The 22950-nt window shown below is 44.1% G+C and overlaps 1 protein-coding gene across 2 annotated transcripts in view; it reads right to left on the reverse strand.

The window, feature by feature from the left end:
* Positions 1 to 684: 684 nt before the first annotated feature.
* The window catches only part of LOC143961100 (potassium channel subfamily T member 2-like), a 439371-nt gene continuing 417105 nt past the window's right edge, over positions 685 to 22950 (reverse strand). For both annotated transcript variants that reach the window (XM_077470267.1, XM_077470268.1), the window contains exons 27-30: positions 19483 to 19611; positions 14576 to 14885; positions 12966 to 13050; positions 685 to 7182 (exon numbers count right to left, since the gene is read on the reverse strand). In XM_077470267.1, the coding sequence (XP_077326393.1) occupies positions 7071 to 7182; positions 12966 to 13050; positions 14576 to 14885; positions 19483 to 19611 (636 nt within the window). In that variant the 3' untranslated portion in view covers positions 685 to 7070. The remainder of the gene's footprint in view (positions 7183 to 12965; positions 13051 to 14575; positions 14886 to 19482; positions 19612 to 22950) is intronic.

The following is a 22950-nucleotide window of genomic DNA, read 5'->3' on the forward strand; positions in this document are numbered from 1 at the left end:
ACAACCCTTTTTTTTCTCTGTTGTTTTATTGTTTTTTAAAGTGGTTGTAAACCCTTTACAACCACTTTTGACCAAAGATAAGCCTATAATAAGGCTTACCTGTAGGTACCGTAAATTTCTCCTAAACTTGCACAGTTTAAGAGATATTCACTCTATACGCATGTACCGACGTCATCAGCACATGCACACTGAAGAAACAGCTCATACGTACTTTAGCTGCTGTGCCGTTATCGGCAGCTTCTGCGCGCATACGTGGGAGTGACATCAATACAGCTCCAGCCATTCACAGCGCCGGAGACCGCAAACCCGGAAATAACATTCCAGAGACATGTCTCCCATCACAGTGGTGTTCGGGGACCGCTGCAACAGCTTTGTTGTAAGGTAAGTATTTCATAATGAGCTAGTATGCGATGCAGCATACTAGCTCATTATAACTTTGTCTTGCAGGTTGTTTTTTTTTTGTTTTTGTTTTTTCTAAGGTTTGCAACCAGTTGTAACACCCTTTTTCTGTAAATATTTCATTTCCACCAATTGAGCTTTATATTATTAAACCTTATTCTAAAAAAGTGTTAACCTTGTCTTTAATTGTGATATGTATACTGTTGTGGGCATGTTGTTTGAAAGTGTATTCATACTTTAAAAGAAGACAAAAATCTTTAGAACAAAATAAGAATAAGAAACGCCTTTTGTGTTCATCAGTCTTTATTTAGCAGTATGTGTCACAGTGTTAATGACTGGGATACAGGTCCCGTTACATTCTGACTGATGGAACACCTGCACTGCAGTCACCGCTGGCACTGTCTACTTAGGAATTTCAACAGACCTGGTGTTTCTACAATGAATATACACATCAGGATACCGTGAGAGCTGTACAGGGGTAACTCTATAGCTTACATTCCCACAGCACTTGGCACCTGGCAGACACAGGGCACAAAGAGAATGGCAACTTGAAGATTCAACACTGGCACTTAGACTTGGTGATACAGCTGGGACATACGAACAAGACAAATCTAGAACTGGGAACAGCTTGACACTGACAGACAAACATTTCTTAATCTAAAGCCGTACCAAAAGACACTAGAAGTGCATTCTATGTCTGAGGAAGGGGAAAAATAGATGACTTGACCATGGAAGAAGGAAGGAAGAAGGGACGAAAGAAAGGACAGAAATGAAGGAACAGAAGAAGGAAGGAAGGAAGGCAGGGAAAAAGCTAATGAAAAAGGGGAAGAAGTAAGAAAAAACAAGAGAGGAAGGAAGGGAAAGAAGGAAGGAAGACAATAAAGAAAAAAGGGGAAGAAAGAGGGATAAATGGATAGTAGGGAAAAAAAGGGAGGGAAAATGCAAAAAGAAGAAAGAAGTGAGGGAAAAACAGAATGTTTGACTCACCAGTAAAATTAATTTTTTAATACAATACGGGAAACAAGATTTTTAGTCTTTATATGAATTATGTGCACCTATGTTCAGGTAATTGGACACTGGAAATCTGCAGGAACATCTCCTATATAACCCCTCACATTCCAAGGCAGATTCAGCTTTGCAGCAAGCAAGCATCCTGTACTATGTTCCAAGAAACAGATTTTTCTGGTAAGCCAAAAATCCTATTTTCTTAGTCGTATGGTACAGAACACAGGATCTATAGTCTTTGGTCATGGGACATCAATAAGCAGATCAATAAGGGGTGGGCAACATGGCAGCTGGTAGCACCTTATGACTGAAACTGGCATCAGAAGCCTGAGCATCCACCCAGTACATTTTAACAAACGTGTGAACCAGGTTTAAATGGGAAAGGGGGAAACCCTATCCTTTAGACTATAGGATTGAATGATGATTTTTTAATCCACTTAGCGATAAGTGAATGAGAAGCATGGAGTCCCTTGCAGGAACCTTTGAGAAGAAATAAAATGTCCCATTGCCAAAAAAGGTTGAAGCTGAGAGGTAGACTCTCACAGTGTGTACTATGTCAAGAAACTGGAGAGAAATTTCCTTGGGCTATTTTCAAAAATGTTTGTTATTTTAAAATTTTTTAAAAATTGCCTTTTGAATAACTTTAATTTTCTGAAGCTCCACTTCCTGCTTGTTCTCTATTTACTTCAGAGAGAAATTGAGTGAGGGTGGAGATAACACAATTCCATTCCTCTCCTTTCGTCACCCACCTGAAGGTCCAGAAATCCCAACAGTCTCCACAGTCTGATTACATCACAAGCTATTGCTTATGTATGACTGGAAGGTAAGCCTGGTGTGAGCAGCTGCTTCCGATGCAATTGACAACGATGTCATTTTAATTTGTGGAAAGGTGGAGGTGTCTTTTATACACTTTTGTACTGATTTTCATATTTGGTAATAAAGTGTTTTGTCAAAACTACACGATCCTATGAAGTAATCAAAGTAACCACCTTTTGGGGTTCTTTTCAGCCCGATTGTTTTGTATTCCAACTGGTTATCTAGGTTACACTGACCTATCATGGTGTGTTAGTGGACATTTGCTCATGGTAAACTTGGGTGATTTGATTTTTTTACCGAGTTACCAATAGCTATAGAGAAGGTCCTTTACTTTTATTTATTATGGTTTTAAAGGAATATCCCTAATAGAGTTGAAAGGTTGGCCTCTGAAGGGCTCAAAAACCAGGTTAAGGTCCCACGGAGTCATAGGGGAATGAGAATGAGAGGGATTTACAGGCCAAGGGTCTCTGAAACAGAATGACCAAGGCCAGGATTTGCCCCTTGATGGTACTCAAGGCCAGATGCTGATCTAGACCAGACTAAAGGACTAAGCAGCAATGATGTTCTGAAACACGTCAGCTGATTGTCCTGCTTCTGTTGTCACATGAACGTTGACTATTCCTTACAATAAATGCTTTTTATCAGAGTGCGGCTGTCCAGAATCCATTTCTTCAATATTGCTCGGGCTCACCCTGCACCTGGCTTCCACTTTGAGGAGGGTGTTTTCTTTAGTACACCACCTGGAGCGGTTCACCCTTTTGTTGGTGACATACCTGTTGAGTTTGTAGCTGAATCTGTACGCCAGAAGATGAATGCCCAGCATATCCCAACCGGAAGGCAAGGGGCTTGGAACTATGTTCTCCTTATCCAGTTTTGTGGAATGTAAAGGTGGAGAGTAGAGGTGAATTGCCTATTACCCTGGATCGAGGACCTTCAGGCGCTGACACCTGAGGGAATCCACCTGACGATTCTTGTTGGGAAGCCTCACAGCTGAGATGTCCAGTGTTGAAGGGACAACTGAAACACCCTGAGCTCCAGAATGTTGACCGGAAGATCGGCTTCTTCCAGTGACTACAGCCACTGCATTAAAAAGGGCATACAGGGTCCACATCAGCCCGATAGGCTGGAATCCATCATGAGAACTCACGTTTTTTGGGGGAAAGGGTTTGCCTGACTGTGTTTCAAAATTACACTTGAAGCTGGAGGCCTGAGAGGGAAGAAAGAATCTCAGGAGTAGAAGGTCTACCTGCAGAAATATAAGACTACTTATTTGGTTAGGAGAGTTCTCTTAACCCCTGTGTTGCCTTGATGTACTTGTCCAAGGAGGGGCCAAGTAGCCATTCTCCCTTGAAGGGCAGCTGCTTGAGGCATATCATGCATGGGAGTTCCATTGACCAGCATTTGAGCCAAAGAATCCTTCTGCATATGTATAGAAGAGTATGACAAAGCTATTCACACAGTAGCATAAGGCCACAGGTGAAAGCTCCAGGTGGTAGTGAATGGAGGGATCCATTAAGGCAGTTATAGAGTTTCAGGCAATGCATTTAGTCTAGATAGCTAAGGTGAGGGAGACTGTCATAAAAAGCATGGTTGCATGGGGAGACCCCCTCAGAAAAATAGTGCTTCCAACTACTTATCCACTGGCTTCCAACTACTTATCCACTGGATCCCCGAACATGGGATTATCCTGCACAAGGATCTTTCGTGTCTTATTAATACAAAAAATGGCTGGGTCCACCACAGGGACTGTGCATTTCTGCAGGAAACTCTCCTCAAAATGATATACCTAAGCAAAATGTTTAGGAGGAGCAAAATGTGAGGCCAGGCTCCAGGAGCAAGTAGACTGACAATGTCTTAGCAGATGTGGGCAATTTTAGGGAACTTATGCTGGAGACTTTAGGGTACATAGACACAATCTGCTCTAATGCTAAACAAGAGCATACTATTGATGCCAATAAAAATAGCAATATTATCCTCATGGTTGGATAAAATCTCAGCAAAAGGTATCTTATAATGATTCAATTCCTCAGAAGAAGAGGGTGGATCTTCCCCATCTACCTCCTCCTCAGGCAATGCATCAGCCACATAGGCCAAGTCAAGACTGAAGGGACTCATTTGTGACCTGTACAATCTGCATCGACCAAAAGGACTGAGATCCTGCCCATAAAATCTGATGTAGTGGCAGAATACTCCTCTCTGGAAAGATATGAGGAAGCGTGAGTGACCAAAGGGCTGGCGGAATGCTCAGAGGAAGGCTGTCCAAACATAAGGCACTATGGCCCTGTGGAGAGAGACTTTCGCCCCATCCCTGAAGCCATGAGCTGGGTCCGAGCTAGTGAAACCATCTGACCCCTTGCCCCTGCACTTGCAATCTGCCATGTGTAGTGCAAAAAATCCCCCATGGTGTACTAAAAACCTTCACTGCTGTGGAGTAGGAAGGATAAAGCTTTATGTGCCAGGCATTATAGGCTGCTGAACCCAGAAAAGTGTCTGAAGATCTGTGTGCTATATTACAGGAGTCGGGTGCCAACTGAGAGCATGCCAAGTGGAAGAAAATAGTGCACATATGAGCAGTAAAACCACTGATGTTGAGACCATGCAGGTGCAATATCAGCTGTGTGACAGACTTACAGAATTGCAACAGATGGCCGGGGAAAAAATGGCAACACATGTAAATGGCTGGTGCTTCCACTCGATGGCTGCAACACACTTTAAAGTGTTACACTCTGTTGCAGCTAAAGACATAGAAAGTATTAACACCATGGGGCAAAAAAGAGCACAAGCCGTGTAACTTACGATGGTAGGTTTCTTCACAATCTGGGCAAGATGTTGGAAACCAGCCCAATCTTGTCTTCGCTGTCCACAATGGGCATACCCCCAAAGGGATCTTCAGGGACAAGGCACTGCTGCTGGTAGAGCACAGTCCTGCACCTGTACAGAACCCTGCATGTATAATGTGCCAAGGTGAGTGCCCATGCACGATCCAGTGCTTGAATCAATGTTACAGGACAGTCCCACATCTTCTCCACATAAAACAGAGAAGGTAGTCACTGCAGCTTTTTTTTGCCAGTGTACAATCACCTGATGGTTAAAGTCTAAAAATCATGTGTCCTGTACTGTACAACTAAGTAGAGGGAAAGAGGGAAGAAAGGATGGGATAAAGAAATAGGGGGAGGGAAGGAAATACGAAGGATGGAAGGAGAAAGTAAGAAAGAGAGGAAGGTAAGAGTACAGAAAGGACCTTTTTTTATCTTTCCTTTTTTTTTTTCTTGTTCTAGCTTTTTTTTCTACAATTCTCCATCTTTCTCCCATCATTGCCCCACTGCCTTTACTCCCTAATCCTTCCCTCTATAGACAAAACGCTTTTTCTTTTTCTTCACTTGTACAATACTATTAACAGTGCATCATGTTACCTAACAAAATATAAGGAGAAAATATGTTTACATGTAGTTATGATATCTGGCAGTATTCAAAGAAAACCTACATAACAGTGTTATACTCAACCTCTACCCCCAGCAGATGCTGCAACGCATCCCATAACCACTTCCAACATGGACTACCATCCCCATATTGCAAATTCTATCAAAATATAACAATCTTTCTTATTGCAGAAGTGTAAAAATATAGGTATATCTTTAAGTAGGGAAGGATGAGATGCACAATCTTTCTGCACCACCAAACTCCGAAACATGGAACAATTTATCCTATGGTATGTAGAATCAAAATTAATTATATATACTATAATAATCTGGACCTATATACAAGAAATGGCTCAATTTAGGATCAGTTCCTTTATGGTGGGATACACCTGGGCTTTAAATAAACAGGGTGCATATGAAATATAAATCTGTGGAATATTTCACATGATTAAACCCCTGATCTTTGATAGCTAAGCTGTACAAGTTGGCTTAATGAATATTTTTGTGCAAAGATACTAATGAAATAATTAATTTAATTAGTCTATCTTGCCTTCGTTGTCTTGCTCAAACCTATCAATAAAATATGAAATCCAAGTCTGCCAGGTCTTACATTTATAATTATTTGGCATTATTTGGCATTCACAACCAGCTCTCTGATTATCTGATTGGCTAATGGGTGCTCCACCCCCACCTACTTTAGAAACAAGGTAAACAGAGTTAAATAGAGCTGTATAGACTGAACAAAGGGTGAGCAAATGCTTTTCAGAACTACCTTTAAGTCAGTTGCTAAATCTACCACTAGCACATAAAAAAATAAAAAAAAGGTAACACAACACCACTTGTACAAAGGTCAGCATACTACCAACCTGGACCATTCATGTCTAGACCATGGCCTTGTCTTTGGAATAAAGATATATGGGCCCATATAAAAGATTTTACACCGCTGAGGCTAAAAAAAGCAAGACCTGTTCAGTTCTCACATTGAGTCTGATAAAATCTGACTTTGAATTGTAAAACCTGTTTTAGTAGGACCTAAAATGATATAATTTATGGGTTTAACATGATATACTCTACGGCTACTGTAGTGCAACTTTAGACCTGAGCAAATGGAAATAATTACTTGGCATGTCTGAGATTGGCTAATCATTATACATAACTAGTCAAATTCTACCTCCCTTATCTTGCTCCATACCATAGCCTTCCTGATAGTCTTCATCAAGGAGCTGACAACACAGGTGAAGTTAGAGAACGAAATATAAGGCGCTAAAGCAAGCCGTGGAATATATGCAGCAAGAAGCCGTGTACATAGGTTTCCCATGTTTGGTCGGGAGGTAGCGATGGAATCAAGATGAACACGGAATCCTTGGCTCACAGGAGGCTTTGCTTCCTCACATCTTCTTATACTCTTCTCTTCATCACCCTGATTAAGGTTCATAGATGAGTGCTATTCTTGGTATTATAAACCGGAACCTCAGTTCGCGTGACGCTCGCCTTTCTGGCATTGCCAGGAGCGAGGGTCAGTGGATCAGGACGGATCAGGTAGCTGTGAAAATAATGTGAAGTATATTATTAAACAGCTATCCCAGCCAACAGATGAATCCAGTTAGTCATTAATGCTATGTAGCAAACAATGCAGCTGAACTAAAGACCGAAATCTCACTTGGTTTACCCTCATCTACATTCTCTGTTCCCTACTACAACCAGAATTCAAAGATCACTTCACAGGACCATTGGGAGTATACTTCCTGAAGTCCAATCATATCGTTCACCATTTCAGGTCCACATTAGGTCTGAATTTTTGCCTGAATTCAGACCTGAAACAGAGCTAAAGATGCACAGGACCCTTCTGCTGTGTGATCCATGGCTGACCTGGAGATGTGTGAACCGGCTCCATTGAGTGCCGGCCACACTATCCTGTCATGCGAATTGGATGCAGGGAAAAACAAAAAATACACACTCATGAGCACACTGTTGGCCGGGTAAAGAAAGAATGAGCAAAAATAAACTCTCTGTCATGAGAAGTTCATACAATGAAAGTTCATCAATTACAGTTCCAGGAGTAAGTATAGCCTCGGGGGGTAGGGTGCTGGCTTTGGACAGCTGCATGCTCATGCTCTTGTAAGAGCTAGAAGGGACTCTGTGAAGAAGCAGAACAGAAAGAGAGCAAGGGGAAACCCGTATTCAATTCACATGTGTGAACCCAGTCTTAATCTGATTGGTTTGATGAAAATAAAACTCTGCCTATTGGCTAATTCTAGAAGTAGAATGGATAGGTAGGAGCCCATGATTCTTCGAGAAGGGCCCTCTGCAACGAAAGGTGAACATTACCAGTTCACTAAGAAGATCAATTTGTTTGTGAATCAATTAATGATCCACACTTATCAGTCTGATTCATCCAGGTTTAGGCCTCATGCACACGAGACGCAGATGCAAACGCTGCTGGACACATGTTGAAACCGGCGTTTAGAAACGTGCGTTTTGCCGCGATTTTTACCGCGATTTAGCGGCGTTTTACCGCGTTTGCGTCTAGAAGCGTTTAGTTAAGCTAACATCATAGACCCTCCCCAGCTCAAAAAAACAGTATTATTAACTATTTCAGCAATTTTGTGAGACCAGAGTGAGTAGCAGCAGCTGTGAGAGCTGCAGTGTACTTGTATTTAGCGTGTCACTTGCCACGGCACCTGCCACAAGTTGTGGATTGTCCACTTGCCACGTCACTTGCCACGTCACTTGCCACGTCACTTGCCACGTCATCTGCCACAAGTTGTGGATTGTCCAACTGCCACGTCACCTGCCACAAGTTGTGGATTGTCCACTTGCCACGTGACTTGCCACATCACCTGCCACGTCACTTGCCACGTCACCTGCCACAAGTTTTGGATTGTCCACTTGCCACGTCACTTGCCACGTCACTTGCCACGTCACTTGCCACAAGTTGGGGATTGTCCACTTGCCACATCACCTGCCACGTCACCTGCCACAAGTTGTGGATTGTCCACTTGCCACGTCACTTGCCACATCACCTGCCACGTCACTTGCCACGAGATGTGGATTGTCCACATTCCACGTCATCTGCCATGCCACCTGCCACAAGCTGTGGATTGTCCACTTGCCACGTCACCAGCCACATCACCTGCCACAAGTTGTGGATTGTCCACTTGCCACGTCACTTGCCACATCACCTGCCACGTCACTTGCCACATCACCTGCCACAAGTTGTGGATTGTCTACTTGCCACGTCACTTGCCACATCACCTGCCACGTCACTTGCCACGTCACCTGCCACAAGTTGTGGATTGTCCACTTGCCACGTCACCTGCCACGTCACCTGGCACAAGTTGTGGATTGTCCACTTGCCACGTCACTTGCCACGTCACCTGCCACAAGTTGGGGATTGTCCACATCACCTGCCACGTCACTTGCCACATCACCTGCCACAAGTTGTGGATTGTCCACTTGCCACGTCACTTGCCACATCACCTGCCACGTCACTTGCCACAAGTTGTGGATTGTCCACTTGCCACGTCACTTGCCACTTCACCTGCCACGTCACTTGCCACAAGTTGTGGATTGTCCACTTGCCACATCACTTGCCACCTGCCATGTTGCTTGCCACAAGTTGTGGATTGTCCACTTGCCACGTCACTTGCCACCTGCCATGTCACTTGCCACAAGTTGTGGATTGTCCACTTGCAATTGCAATTGTTTAAAATATTTTTCTAATGGTTTTTCATCATTTGCAATCATTTTTTAGATTTTTAATGTAAAAAAAAGGTCACCTTTAAAAACGCATATAAACGCAAACGTGGCTAAACGCGTGTGCCGCGTTTAGCCGCGTTTTGCGTCTGAAACGTGGAAATTTTTGCTTCTGAACGCATTTTTTTGCTTCTGGAAAAACGAGATTAAACGCAACTGCATAAAAACGGAAAAAAACTAGACTGTGTGCATGGACACATAGGATAACATTGAGGCATGAGGCCTTAGACTATCCATTGGTGCATGTGGATCAGCAATGCACTGAACATTTAAAAAGTTCCCCTGCACTCAGTCCAGCTAGCCAGGACAATGAACCTAAGGCCTCATGCACACGAGACGCAGATGAAACCTCTGTTAAAAAAAAGCTGAAACGCGCGTTTAGAAACGCGCGTTTTGCCGCGTTTGCATGCCGCGTTTAGACGCGTTTAGACGCGTTTAGACGCGTTTGCGTTTAAACGCGTTTATAAAGATAACATCATGTAGACCCTCCCCAAGCTCTCAAAGCATTTTTTTTAACTATTTCTGCTATTTTGATCAGAGTGAGCAGCAGCAGCATAGAGAGCAGTTGTACACTTGCATTTGCCGTGTCACTTGCCACGGCACCTGCCACAAGTTGTGGATTGTCCACTTGCCACGTCACTTGCCACAAGTTGGGGATTGTCCACTTGCCACATCACCTGCCACGTCACCTGCCACAAATTGTGGATTGTCCACTTGCCACATCACCTGCCACGTCACTTGCCACGAGATGTGGATTGTCCACTTTCCACGTCATCTGCCATGCCACCTGCCACAAGCTGTGGATTGTCCACTTGCCACGTCACCAGCCACATCACCTGCCACAAGTTGTGGATTGTCCACTTGCCACGTGACTTGCCACATCACCTGCCACGTCACTTGCCACATCACCTGCCACAAGTTGTGGATTGTCTACTTGCCGCGTCACTTGCCACATCACCTGCCACGTCACTTGCCACGAGATGTGGATTGTCCACTTTCCACGTCATCTGCCATGCCACCTGCCACAAGCTGTGGATTGTCCACTTGCCACGTCACCAGCCACATCACCTGCCACAAGTTGTGGATTGTCCACTTGCCACGTGACTTGCCACATCACCTGCCACGTCACTTGCCACATCACCTGCCACAAGTTGTGGATTGTCTACTTGCCGCGTCACTTGCCACATCACCTGCCACGTCACTTGCCACATCACCTGCCACAAGTTGTGGATTGTTCACTTGCCACGTCACCTGCCACGTCACCTGCCACAAGTTGTGGATTGTCCACTTGCCACGTCACTTGCCACAAGCTGTGGATTGTCCACTTGCCACATCACTTGCCACGTCACCTGCCACGTCACTTGCCACGTCACCTGCCACAAGTTTTGGATTGTCCACTTGCCATGTCACTTGCCACGTCAGCTGCCACGTCACCTGCCACGTCACCTGCCACAAGTTGTGGATTGTCCACTTGCCACGTCACTTGCCACATCACCTGCCACGTCACTTGTCACGAGATGTGGATTGTCCACTTGCCATGTCACTTGCCACGTCACCTGCCACGTCACTTGCCACGTCACCTGCCACGTCACTTGCCACAAGATGTGGATTGTCCACTTGTTACATCAACTGCCACATCACTTGCCACATCACCTGCCACGTCACCTGCCTCAAGTTGTGGATTGTCCACTTGCCACGTCACTTGCCACATCACCTGCCACGTCACTTGCCACAAGATGTGGATTGTCCACTTTCCACGTCACCTGCCATGCCATCTGCCACAAGTTGTGGATTGTCCACTTACCACGTCACCAGCCACATCACCTGCCACAAGTTGTGGATTGTCCACTTGCCACACCACTTTCCACGTCACCTGCCACAAGATGTGGATTGTCCACTTGCCACGTCCCTTGCCACGTCCCCTGCCACGTCACCTGCCACAAGTGGATTGTCCACTTGCCACATCACTTGCCACATCACCTGCCACAAGTTGTGGATTGTCCACTAGCCACGTCACTTGCCACATCACCTGCCACAAGTGGATTGTCCACTTGCCACGTCACTTGCCACGTCCCCTGCCACAAGTGGATTGTCCACTTGCCACGTCACTTGCCACGTCACCTGCCACAAGTTATGGATTGTCCACTTGCCACGTCACATGCCAGTCACCTGCCACAAGTTGTTGATTTTCCACTTGCCACGTCACCTGCCAAGTCACTTGCCGCGTCACCTGCCAGGTCACTTGCCACGTCACCTGCCACAAGTTGTGGATTGTCCACTTTCCACGTCACTTGCCACTTCACCTGCCACGTCACTTGCCACAAGTTGTGGATTGTCCACTTGCCACATCACTTGCCACCTGCCATGTCACTTGCCACAAGTTGTGGATTGTCCACTTGCCACGTCACTTGCCACAAGTTGTGGATTGTCCACTTGCAATTGCAATTGTTTAAAATATTTTTCTAATGGTTTTTCATCATTTGCAATCATTTTTGAGATTTTTAATGTAAAAAAAAAGGTCACCTTTAAAAACGCATATAAACGCAAACGCGGCTAAACGCGGGTGCCGCGTTTAGCCGCGTTTAGCCGCGTTTTGCGTCTGAAACGCAGAAATTTTTGTTTCTGAACGCATTTTTTTGCTTCTGGAAAAACGAGATTAAACGCAACTGCATATAAACGGAAAAAAACGAGACTGTGTGCATGGACACATAGGATAACATTGAATGAGTTCAGGTGCAGTTGAAAAAACTGTCCAACTGCATCTGAACGCGCGTTTAACTGCGTCTCGTGTGCATGAGGCCTAACAATAGCACAGAGGTTTTTTTGCACATATATTCAAATATACATGAAGCCACAGTGCCACCCAAGGGCACCTCTTCAATGTGAAATCCCTGACTCTAAACTGTGTTTAAATAGTTAAATGACATGTTTATCATCCCCCATCCCCCTATGTACCCACACAGGGGCGGACTGACAACTGATAGGGACCCCAGGCAATAGAAGATTATGGGGCCCCCTTCGCCCTAAGCCACACCTGCACAGGGGGACATTGGGGGGAGCACACAGGGAGACACTGGGGGAGGGAGAGGGCACACAGGGGGACACTGGGGGAGGGAGAGGGCACACAGGGGGAAACTGGGAGGGGGGAGAGGGCACAGGGGGACACTGGAGGAGGGAGAGGGCACAGGGGGACACTGGGGAGGGGGGAAGCACACAGGGGGTCACTGTGGGGGGGAGAGAACACAGGGGGTCACTGTGGGGGGAGGCACACAGGGGGACACTGTGGGGGGAGGCACACAGGGGGACACTGTCAGGGGGGCACACAGGGGGACACTGTGGGGGGTGGGGAGCATACAGGGGGACACTGGGGGGCAAAAAGGGGGATGCTGTGGGGGGACACACAGGGGACAGTGTGGGGGGAGCATACAGGGGGGACAGTGTGGGGGTGAGAGCATACAGGGGGGAAAGTGTGGGGGTGAGAGCATACGGGGGGACAGTGTGGGGGTGAGAGCATACAGGGGGACAGTGTAGGGGTGAGAGCATACAGGGGGAGAAGATTATGAGACTTACACAACATCATTAAGTTCCAGCTTTGTATCCGGAGGAGGATTTATTAGTATATAAGATACTGAATTATCTGTATCCATTATGTCCACTACAAGAAAGAGGGAAACAGTAGTTTAAAAAAATAATAAAGCAGATTTATATATATACAGTATATATATATATATATATATATATATATATATATATATATATATATATATATATACAGTATCTCACAAAAGTGAGTACACTCCTCACATTTTTGGAAATATTTTATTACTTCTTTTCATGTGACAACACTGAAAAAAATGACACTTTGCTATAATGTAAATGAGTGAGTCTACAGCTTGTAAAACGGTGTAAATTTGCTTTCCCCTCAAAATAACTCAATACACAGCCATTAATGTCTAAACCACTGGCAACAAAAGTGAATACACTTTTCCCTAAGTGAAAATGTCCAAATAGGGCCAAATTAGCCATTTTCCCTCACCAGGGTCAAGAGACTCATTAGTGTTGCAAGGTCTCGGGTGTGAATGGGGAGTAGGTGTGTTAAATTTGGTGTTATCACTCTCACTCTCTCATACTGGTCACTGGAAGTTCAACATGGCACTCTCTAAGGATCTGAAAAAAAAGAATTGTTGCTCTATATAAAGATGGTCTAGGCTACAAGACCCTGAAACTGAGCTGCAGCATGGTGGCCAAGGCCATACAGTGGTTTAAAGGGACACTCAGAACAGACCTCCCCATGTTCGACCAAAGAAGTTCAGTGCACGTGCTCAGTTTCATGGAATTTTCTGTTAAAACCTAATAAAAACTTTTGCAAATAACAAAAACATAATTTTATTGCTTTTATAAAAGGGACACATCATAATTTTGATGAGTTATAAGCTACTTTAGTTCCCAGAAGGGAGAGCAAATTGTTGTTATGCTAATGTACCCTTTTTGTAAACCAATTAGAGCCTCAAGCTCTAATCATGTGCTTAAAAAAACTAAAAAAAACATTGAAATCCATGTGTCCGGCCCCCTGAATGTAGATTAGAGGCCTGGCACATGGATTAGGGGGGCGGCGCCCCTGTCTCCCATATGGATGGGCCGCCACTGCCTTTATATAATACAAATATAACAATATTATAAAATGGTACTAATAGAAAGCTCTATCTGTCTAAAAGAAAATTATATCAAATTATTTTGCTAAAGTGTTGCATGAGTATTTGTTAGTGAAACCATCACAACATGGAAAAATGGCCTGGTAATGAAGAGACTAATATAGGCTAGTAAGGAAGAGGAGACCAACTAGGTAGTAGGCGAGTTGCCCATGCATAGGTTATACTTTTGTATTAGTATAAATGTTCTAAAATAATTGATATTTTCCCCATGAAGTACTTTCATTTAGTATATTCTAATGCATTCCATAAAAGCCCTAGGAGTGCATCTTTTGTATTTAGTGTTCATGCACATCGTTCACAGAACAGTGGATTTCTGCAGAGGGTACAGTCAGGTGTTTCCAATTAGCAACAGACTGTACAAATACTGTACTTAACCTTGGGGTGGAGGTATCAGACTCCATTGTCACACAGATCCCACTTGTTTGTATCCAGTTTCCATGGTTAATATAGATAATTTGTGTCTCTTACTGTACTCTGCTGTGGAAAGGCCCAGATGCTTCATCCTGGTCTTCACCAAGGCATTGAGCTCCTGCCGTTCTGACCGCCTGTAGAGGCTCATTCTCTGCTGGCTGATCCTTTCAGAAGCTGATTTCCCAGGTTGCTTTGCTCCTTTGCGACTTAGTCTTCTGGCCCATTGCATACTTTTGCGGCGCAGTAATGGGTGATCAGACTGGTCACTAGAAGTGGAGTTGCGGTGTGGGCCTCGGCTTTGGATTGTGTCTCCCCAACGAGTCTCTCTTGTGTCTTCATAGTCCTCCACACTTATAGAGACCTGTGACTGTAATAATGGAAAAGTTTGATGTATGAGAGCGTTTGTTAACTTTCATAGGTTGGGTCTACCATTCATCAAGGCATTCAGCAGCCAGATCAACTCCCAATAAGTCATACAGGCGCACAAACTGCTTTATATAGAATGTAAAAAAAGGGAGAACGTTTATTAACATTTCCCCAGACGAGAAGAGCTTAATTATCAGTATCTGTACTTAAAACTTACCTGTCCTGGAATCCAGCGATGTTGGCACCCCAGCCGATTTTTCCATTGCCGCCATTGCCTGTGAGGGTAACCAGCAGCAAAGCCTTGCAGCTTCACAGCCGGGTTCCCTACTGCCCATGCTCAAAGCGCACTGCGCTTTCTGAATTGCTCGGCGTTCTGTCAGATTAGCAAACCGGTCAGATCAGCGAACGGAAGTGATGTTCTGTCAACTGACCAAAAATACTCAGTATGCATGCGTTCCACCGCTAGCAGGTTTGCTAATCTGACAGAACACCTGTCAGAAGTCGGCAGCGGACATCTTGTTACACCAAGCCAAGTCTTGAATTTCACACTCATTATAGCAATAAAGTGAGCATATATGCTTAGGTACAGTATTTAGAAACCCGTGAGACTGTTTTGATGTTAAATTTTGAAAGCCTGCAGCCAGAAGGTGGTGACAGCCATCTTGGTACACCCCGCACTGCTCAAAGGCAAACTTATAAGGCGCCAACAGACATTTTAGGACACCCTCACTTGGTCGCAGTAATCTGTCAGATTAGCAAACCCCTATGCTCACTTTATTGCTATAATGAGTGTGAAATTCAAGAATTGGCTGGGTGTTACAAGATGTCTGCTGCTACCTTCTGACTGCAGGCATTCTGTCGGATTAGCAAACCTGCTAGCGGTGGAACGCATGTGCAGTGAGTATATTTTAGTCAGCTTCTGTTTGCTAATCTGATGGGCTCAACAATATGACAGAACACCAGCGGCGGGGAAGGAGGAGGGGGGCCAAGCTTCAGAGTGATCTTGCGAAAGTGGGGACAGGAACCCGTCAAAAACAGGTACCTGCCCCCCCCCCCCCCGAAAGGTGCCAAATGTGGCATCAAAGGGGGAGGAGGCAGATAATTACATTTTTTTATTTAAAGGGCCAGTTCACCAAAAAGTGATAGTTACAGATGGAGCCTGGTGTGCTAAAGAAGCCCTGGCTTCTTATATGTCATAATTCATGACTCCACCTGGGAATTGTGTGTGTTTACACCCACCTTTGTGTGTTCAAGCACCTCCTGTTACAGTCTCTATATTATATAATAAACTTCCAGGGAAAATGAGAACCCATCATAATGAGCACAGGGGGCCTGCAGACCTGGAAGCCTAGAGATCTCTCCAAAAAATGTTCTTCAAAATATATATAAAGAACTGGTAGGTGTTTCAAACCCAACTCAGAACTGCTGTATGTAGTGGGGCCAACCCTGCACTGCATGGTAAAAATGCTCCTTTGGCTTTAAGTGGTGGAGAAGGAATGAAAACAAATACTTACCTAATTCCTAGCTCCCCTGGCAGCTGGCGCTTTTCTCTGATATCTGAGGCTCTGAGTTTTGGACGGGTCTTCACCGTCCTCCCATAAAATGCAGGACTGCTGGTCCTGCATTGTATGCAATGACAGAGTGAAGTAAAGCAGCAATGGAAGACTGGTTGTATGAAGAGAAGAAGCCTGCAGGAGCGAGGAATAAGGTAAGTATTTGTACTTATTCCTTCCCCTAGCCAAGTAAGCATTTAACCCATGTACCCGTTTCCCTGAAAATAAGACCTAGTGTGATTGTCAGTGATGGCTGCAATATAAGCCCTACCCTGTTTCCCTGAAAATAAGCTCTACCCTGAAAATAAGACCTACAAGGACTTTAACTAGGGCTGATTTTTGGGGTAGGGCTTATACTGCAGCCATCACCGACAATCACGCTAGGTCTTTTTTTCGGGGAAACGGGGTAGTGCATGGGGTACCCACTGCATAGGTACATTTAAAAACAGCCCTGAGTCAAGCTTTAATTCTCCACCATCCTAACAAAAAACTTTCTGTTTGTGTGGACTAACCCTTTAACTTTTGTCATGATAGTTTTTTCCCCCATTCAACAATCAGCAGGGGCAATGGGGCAGAGGGGTTCACCATACTCCCTCCCCTGCATTCTACAAATAGATATACAAAGAATGTTTCATATCAGTCACAATGTATATAAAAAGTCACAAAGTCTATAAAACAAAAATCACATGTTCATCTAAAATCACAGGATTTTCACTGAAAAGATAAATGTGACAATTTTTTTTTTTTATATAAAACATTACATATGTAAATAAAAAAAATATCTATAAATAAAGAAAAATTCCTTAATCAAACATAAACTCACCTGATTATATTAGGAAACGCACAATTAACTAGCAGTCCACTAGAGGGAGCTCGTATTTTACTCAAAATGGTTCAAATATAGAAATTCATTGAGTTTACCTAGTACGCCCTCTAGTGGACTGCTAGGTAATTATGAATTTTCTAATGTAATCAGGTGATTTTCTGTTTTTGATAGTTAGATGAGTTTTCAAATGTGATCATGTGTCCCAAAACGAGAGCCTTAAAATGTAATAATAAAATACAATCTAAATAAATAACAATTCTCACTGTTAAAAAAAAAAAAAAAAAAAGCTGTTAACCCATCCAGAAAAGTCCAAAAATAATTAATTGAAATACATTTACAGAGAAATAATACAATCTCAACAAAGCATACAATCAATCATATATAAATCTGACTCTTTGTTCGCATTGAAAAAAACATTTTTATGCTTTCTGGTTCAAGTAAGCCAAATTAGATCCAATTATGAGAAATGGAAATTGATATTGATATTGCTGTTATGCTTGCTGTCTATCCTTTTTCTATATATTAAATTTTTTTTTTTATATGTGGAATTTTTCTTTTTCTATATATGATTGTTTTTGTTATATAGTAGATAATATCTATCTATCTACATATTATAAAATCAATATATGCTATTTTCACAGACATTTCACATTTGTTCTTATGCCACAGTGGCACAGAGTTTCTAATTCATCTTATGTTTCCACGTATGATTAATACACGTTTTACTATCTGTGTATATATTTGTCTTCTAGCCCTGGCTCATTGGCTATTTCTTTCCTGCTGGTTGCAACATTGTTATCAAGAATAAAGAATACATGGGTTTTTAATTCATCTTTTGGAAAACACAGGCAACAATTAAAAAAAAAAAAAAACTGACAGGGGCTCGAACCCTTCCTCATTCAATCCAAAACAAAAAAAAAAAAGGGATGCTTTAGAAACATTTTGGGGTATATTCATAAAGCAATGAATTTTCACCAAACATTCTCTGCAGATGAACCTTCCATGGCAGTGACTAACCACCAGTGAATGTTTGATTAAAGTAGAACTATGGGCAAAATGTTTATTTTCATTTTGGATAGAGCATATTTTTTTTCTGCCATTTGTGTTTCATTGCGGAGATTTTACTTCACTTCCTGTCTCATAGCCAAACAGGAAGTGAAAGGAAATACCTGACAATTAAGGCAAGCCCTTGAGAACCCTCAAATCACCAGAACTAGTGTCCCCATTGGAAGATTTCCCCTCTATTAAGCTTCTGGGGACAACCCAAACTTTAGGAATTTTCTTTTACTTTCACTTTCAATGATAATGGTAATCAGGAAAAAAGAGAGAGGGTGTATCTCCTTAATGGGGTGACAGACAGAAATAAAAAAATTACAGGGGTTCTAATCCACTTCCACTCTATCCAAAACTAGTTATACTTTAACCACTTTCTGTCTGCCGTATAGTAAAATGACGGCGGCGACATGCACTCTCGTTCTGGGATGATGTTATATGACGGTGCTTGTGTAACAAGGAGAACCGATCACTGGCATCTCCTCACAGGGGAGACCTGTACAGGTAATCAGGGCACTGATCATCAATGCCCTGATTACAGTACAGCCCCAGCAGTGCCCATCAGTGACACCAATCAGTGCCCATCATTGAAACCAATCAGTGCCTATCAGTGATGCCAGTCAGTGATGCTTTTCAGTGTCCATCAGTGACTACTCATCAGTGCTGCCCATCAGTGCTCACCAGTTGTCATCAGTGTTGCCTATCTGTGCCACCCATCCGTGCGTCATATTAGTGCCTCCTCATCAGTGCAGCCTATCAGCGCCCATCAGTGCTGCCTCACCAGCGCACATCCATGATGGAGAAAGATTCTTATTTACAAAATGTACTCACAGAAACTAAGAAAACCTTATTTTTTTTCCAAAATTTTCAGGCTTTATTTTTTTTAGCAAAAAATAAAAGACCCAGCAGTGATTAAATACCACCAAAATAAAGCTCTATTGGTGTGAAAAGAATTATAAAAATTGAATTTGGGTACAGCGTTACATGACTTTTAAAGTGTGACAGCGCTGAAAGCTGAAAATTGGCCTGGGCAGGAAGGGGTAAAAGTGCCTGGTAGGCAAGCAATTAAAGTCATATTTAGTGCTTTATAACAATGCTCTTTTACACGCACAACTTCAATTGTAAATGCATATGGGCTTCTGCTGCTGGCAGGGCCCAAAGTATACCTCTGAAACTGGGAGCATGTGGGTTTCAGTCCGAAAGATGCCGATAGGTATGTCCCCGGTAGTGGAGCAGAGCTTCTGATACAGCCGACCGTAGCTACGAATCCAAAGGTCCTCCTCTGTCACCTGCAACTGTGAACAAGCAGCACCATATACTGTTATTACAGTAGATTACCCATTTCAACAGCAGAGGGCGCAATATCACAGGCAGGAGGGAATCGCAGTGCTCACTATATGCAAAGCTTCTCTAGTTTTGTTGAAAAAAAAAACAATCCCTACCCCAGTAGTTTTACAAATTACACTTAATTAAGCTTTTTTTGTAGAGCCGTAGTTACTTCTGTTCTAAAGATATTGAAATAGATAGATCCAGTGAATCTGCTGAATTTTTTCCAGTTAGCACAAAGTGGGCAATTGCTCTTTTACTATCATCACCTTTACTCTGCTTGAATAAGAGCTGTCCGCTACACCCATGAAACAATACAAATTGCTTTTTTGGCCTAAGTGTTTTACGTAGTTTTGCACTTGATATGTCCCAGATCTAATATGATGCATGGTTGTTTTTTTATTATTATATATTATTTATATATACATGGTGTGTGTTCTCCAATATTGTATGATTGTCCATTGTTGACTGGTTCTGTTTAAAGATCTAGGCAAGGAGATAAACACATGGTTAAAATACATATTGTTTATAGGAAATAGATTAGCGATTCTTAAAGCTGAACTCCAGGTATAATCTTAATTGCATACTGGTCCAGCTTGGCACAATATAAATATTCATATCTCATACCTGAAGAACTGATGGAGAAGCAGGCAATCACTGTAGTAGTCAGCACTGCTACAGTGATCACTGTGATCTTCCGGGTCCTGTGCCAAGTGACTTTCCCTTTGCATATTGACCACGGGGGTTCCCTCGTTCAACACTGCCACTATTCACAGAATGCCTTGAATTTTTTTAATGAACACTAGATGTTCTCTGATTAGATGATGTGGAGACGAGGAGCTTTAACGTCACAATCTCCACTTAGTCCAATCAGAGAACACCTTGTATTCAGTAAAAAAAAAATAATACAAGGTGGCCTGTGAATGGAGCAAAACCAAGTGATCATCCTCCTGTGGTCAGTGTGCAGTGGGGCAGCTGCTTGGGGATTACTGTAGTAGCACTGACTACTACATTGATTATGAACTAACACAGCAGTCCCTCAGGTATGAGATATGTATAGTTAAATTGGTCCAAGCTGGACCAATGTACTGTAAATATGCAATTAGGGTCATTCCTGGAGTTCAGCTTTAAGCCAGTTTTGTGATTCAGACACCCCTACCAGATAACACAGCTAAGTCCCTGTCCTCCACTGCAGCAGCATCAGTCTGGCTAGGAATACAACACAGTACCCTGATTGGGCAATGAAGGAGCATGGGCAGAGTCATCTGCCCTGTTCACTCTCCTCCCTTCTCTGGTCAGCATGTGCCCTGTGTATATATATATATATATATAAAAAATGAAGCCCCCTCACTCCTGATTTCCTGGCTCTTTATCCAGACACTGCCCTAGTCTCTCTCTCTCTCTCCCTCTGGTAGGGTCCCAAGCTAGGCCTAAGTGGGACCTTGATTCACCACCACCAGATTCACAATGCTTCTCTGTGACTCACGTCTCCTTCAGATTGCTGGACCCTGGAACTCTGCACCCTGCTGCCAGGCCCCAGACTATTTATAGACTACCCAGCCACCTACTGGACCACCCTCTCTAAGGATTGGCTCGGGATCCACAAACATTCAGGCTCCTGGTTCTGTCTTCCCTCCTACTATACTTCTGGAAACATCCAAAAGACAGGGGGAGTGGCAGAATAGCAACCTGTGAGACACTGAATAGCCCAAAACAACCAACCACTACTCCTCTGCTTACAGAATACCGTATATACTCGAGTATAGGCCGACCCGAATATAAGCCGAGGCCCCCAATTTACCCCCAAAAAAACTGGCAAACTTATTGACTCGTGTATAAGCCGAGGGTGAGACATGCCTGTCCATCCCTGTGTGTGTGTCCGTCCATCCCTGTGTGTCCGTCCATCCCTGTGTGTCCGTCCATCCCTGTGTGTCCGTCCATCCCTGTGTGTCCGTCCATCCATCCCTGTGTGTGTGTGTGTCCATCCATCCATCCATCCCTGTGTGTGTGTGTCTCCATCCATCCATCCATCCATCCCTGTGTGTGTGTGTCTCCATCCATCCATCCATCCCTGTGTGTGTGTGTGTCTCCATCCATCCATCCATCCATCCCTGTGTGTGTCTCCATCCATCCATCCATCCCTGTGTGTGTCTCCATCCGTGTGTGTGTGTGTGTGTGTGTGTGTGTGTGTGTGTGTGTGTGTGTGTGTGTGTGTGTGTGTGTGTGTGTGTGTCCAGCCTACCTTTGTCCCGAGCCTCCGTCCCGTGCCTTGCCTCCTTGCCTCCGTCCCGTGCCGTGACTTGCCTCCTTGCATCCGTCCCGTGCCGTGCCGTGCCTTGCCGCCGCCGTCCCGTCCCGTCCCGTGCCGTGCCTTCCCTTGCCTCCGTCCGTGCCCTCTTCGTCGGCGGCCATTGTAAAGTTCAAAAGCTGCGCCGCCGCCTTCGCCTGTGATAGGCGGAACACTGAATTTCCCAGCAGCCTGTGTTCCGCCTATCACAGACGTCGTATCATCCTCGTCCGTAGTACGAGGATGATACGATGTCCGTGATAGGCGGAACACAGGCTGCTGGGAAATTCAGTGTTCCGCCTATCACAGGCGAAGGCGGAGCCGGAGGCGCGGCTTTTGAATAGAATGGCCGCTGTCTGTCTGCTCGACACGCTGATCGAGCGGGCAGACAGCGATGACTCGAGTATAAGCCGAGGGGGGCACTTTCAGCCTCAAAAAAGAGGCTGAAAATCTCGGCTTATACTCGAGTATATACGGTAGATGACTAAATTTACCTAGAACCCTGCTCTAATCTAGGAGGGTGCTACATCTGAAACAAAGTCTGATTGGCACCTATTGTTGTAACTCATTCTCAAAGTTTTTCCACCTGTCAACATTCTCATTGTCAATAGATACAGCAGTGTGATTGGCTCCTAGTCCTGCCCCTCCCTCTCCCAGCTTTTCCTCCTGTTAGCATGCTCTCTGTCAGTACATGCAGCAGAGACTAACTCCTAGTGCTGCCCTCCCATTTCCATTTTCTGCAAACTGTTAGCATACTCATTGTCTGTTCATGCAACAGAATCCAATTAGCTCCTAATGCTGCCCCTCTTTCCTCCACTTTCTCCACCTGTCAGCATGCTCACTGTCAGTAGGTACAGCAATCTGATCCTTTTGCTGCCCCTTTCTCTTTCAGTATTTTCTTTCTCTCAGCATGCTCACTGTCAGTACCTTGAGCAGTCTGATTGGCTCCTAGTGCTGCCCCCCTCTCTTCCAGTTTCAATACCTGTCAGCATGCTGATTGTCAGCAGGTGCAGCAGTCTAA

The sequence above is a fragment of the Lithobates pipiens genome, unplaced genomic scaffold (assembly GCF_037356315.1).
Source record: "Lithobates pipiens isolate NorthernLeopardFrog02 unplaced genomic scaffold, aLitPip1_a1.2 Scaffold_8, whole genome shotgun sequence".
NCBI classification, from domain to species: Eukaryota; Metazoa; Chordata; class Amphibia; order Anura; family Ranidae; genus Lithobates; species Lithobates pipiens.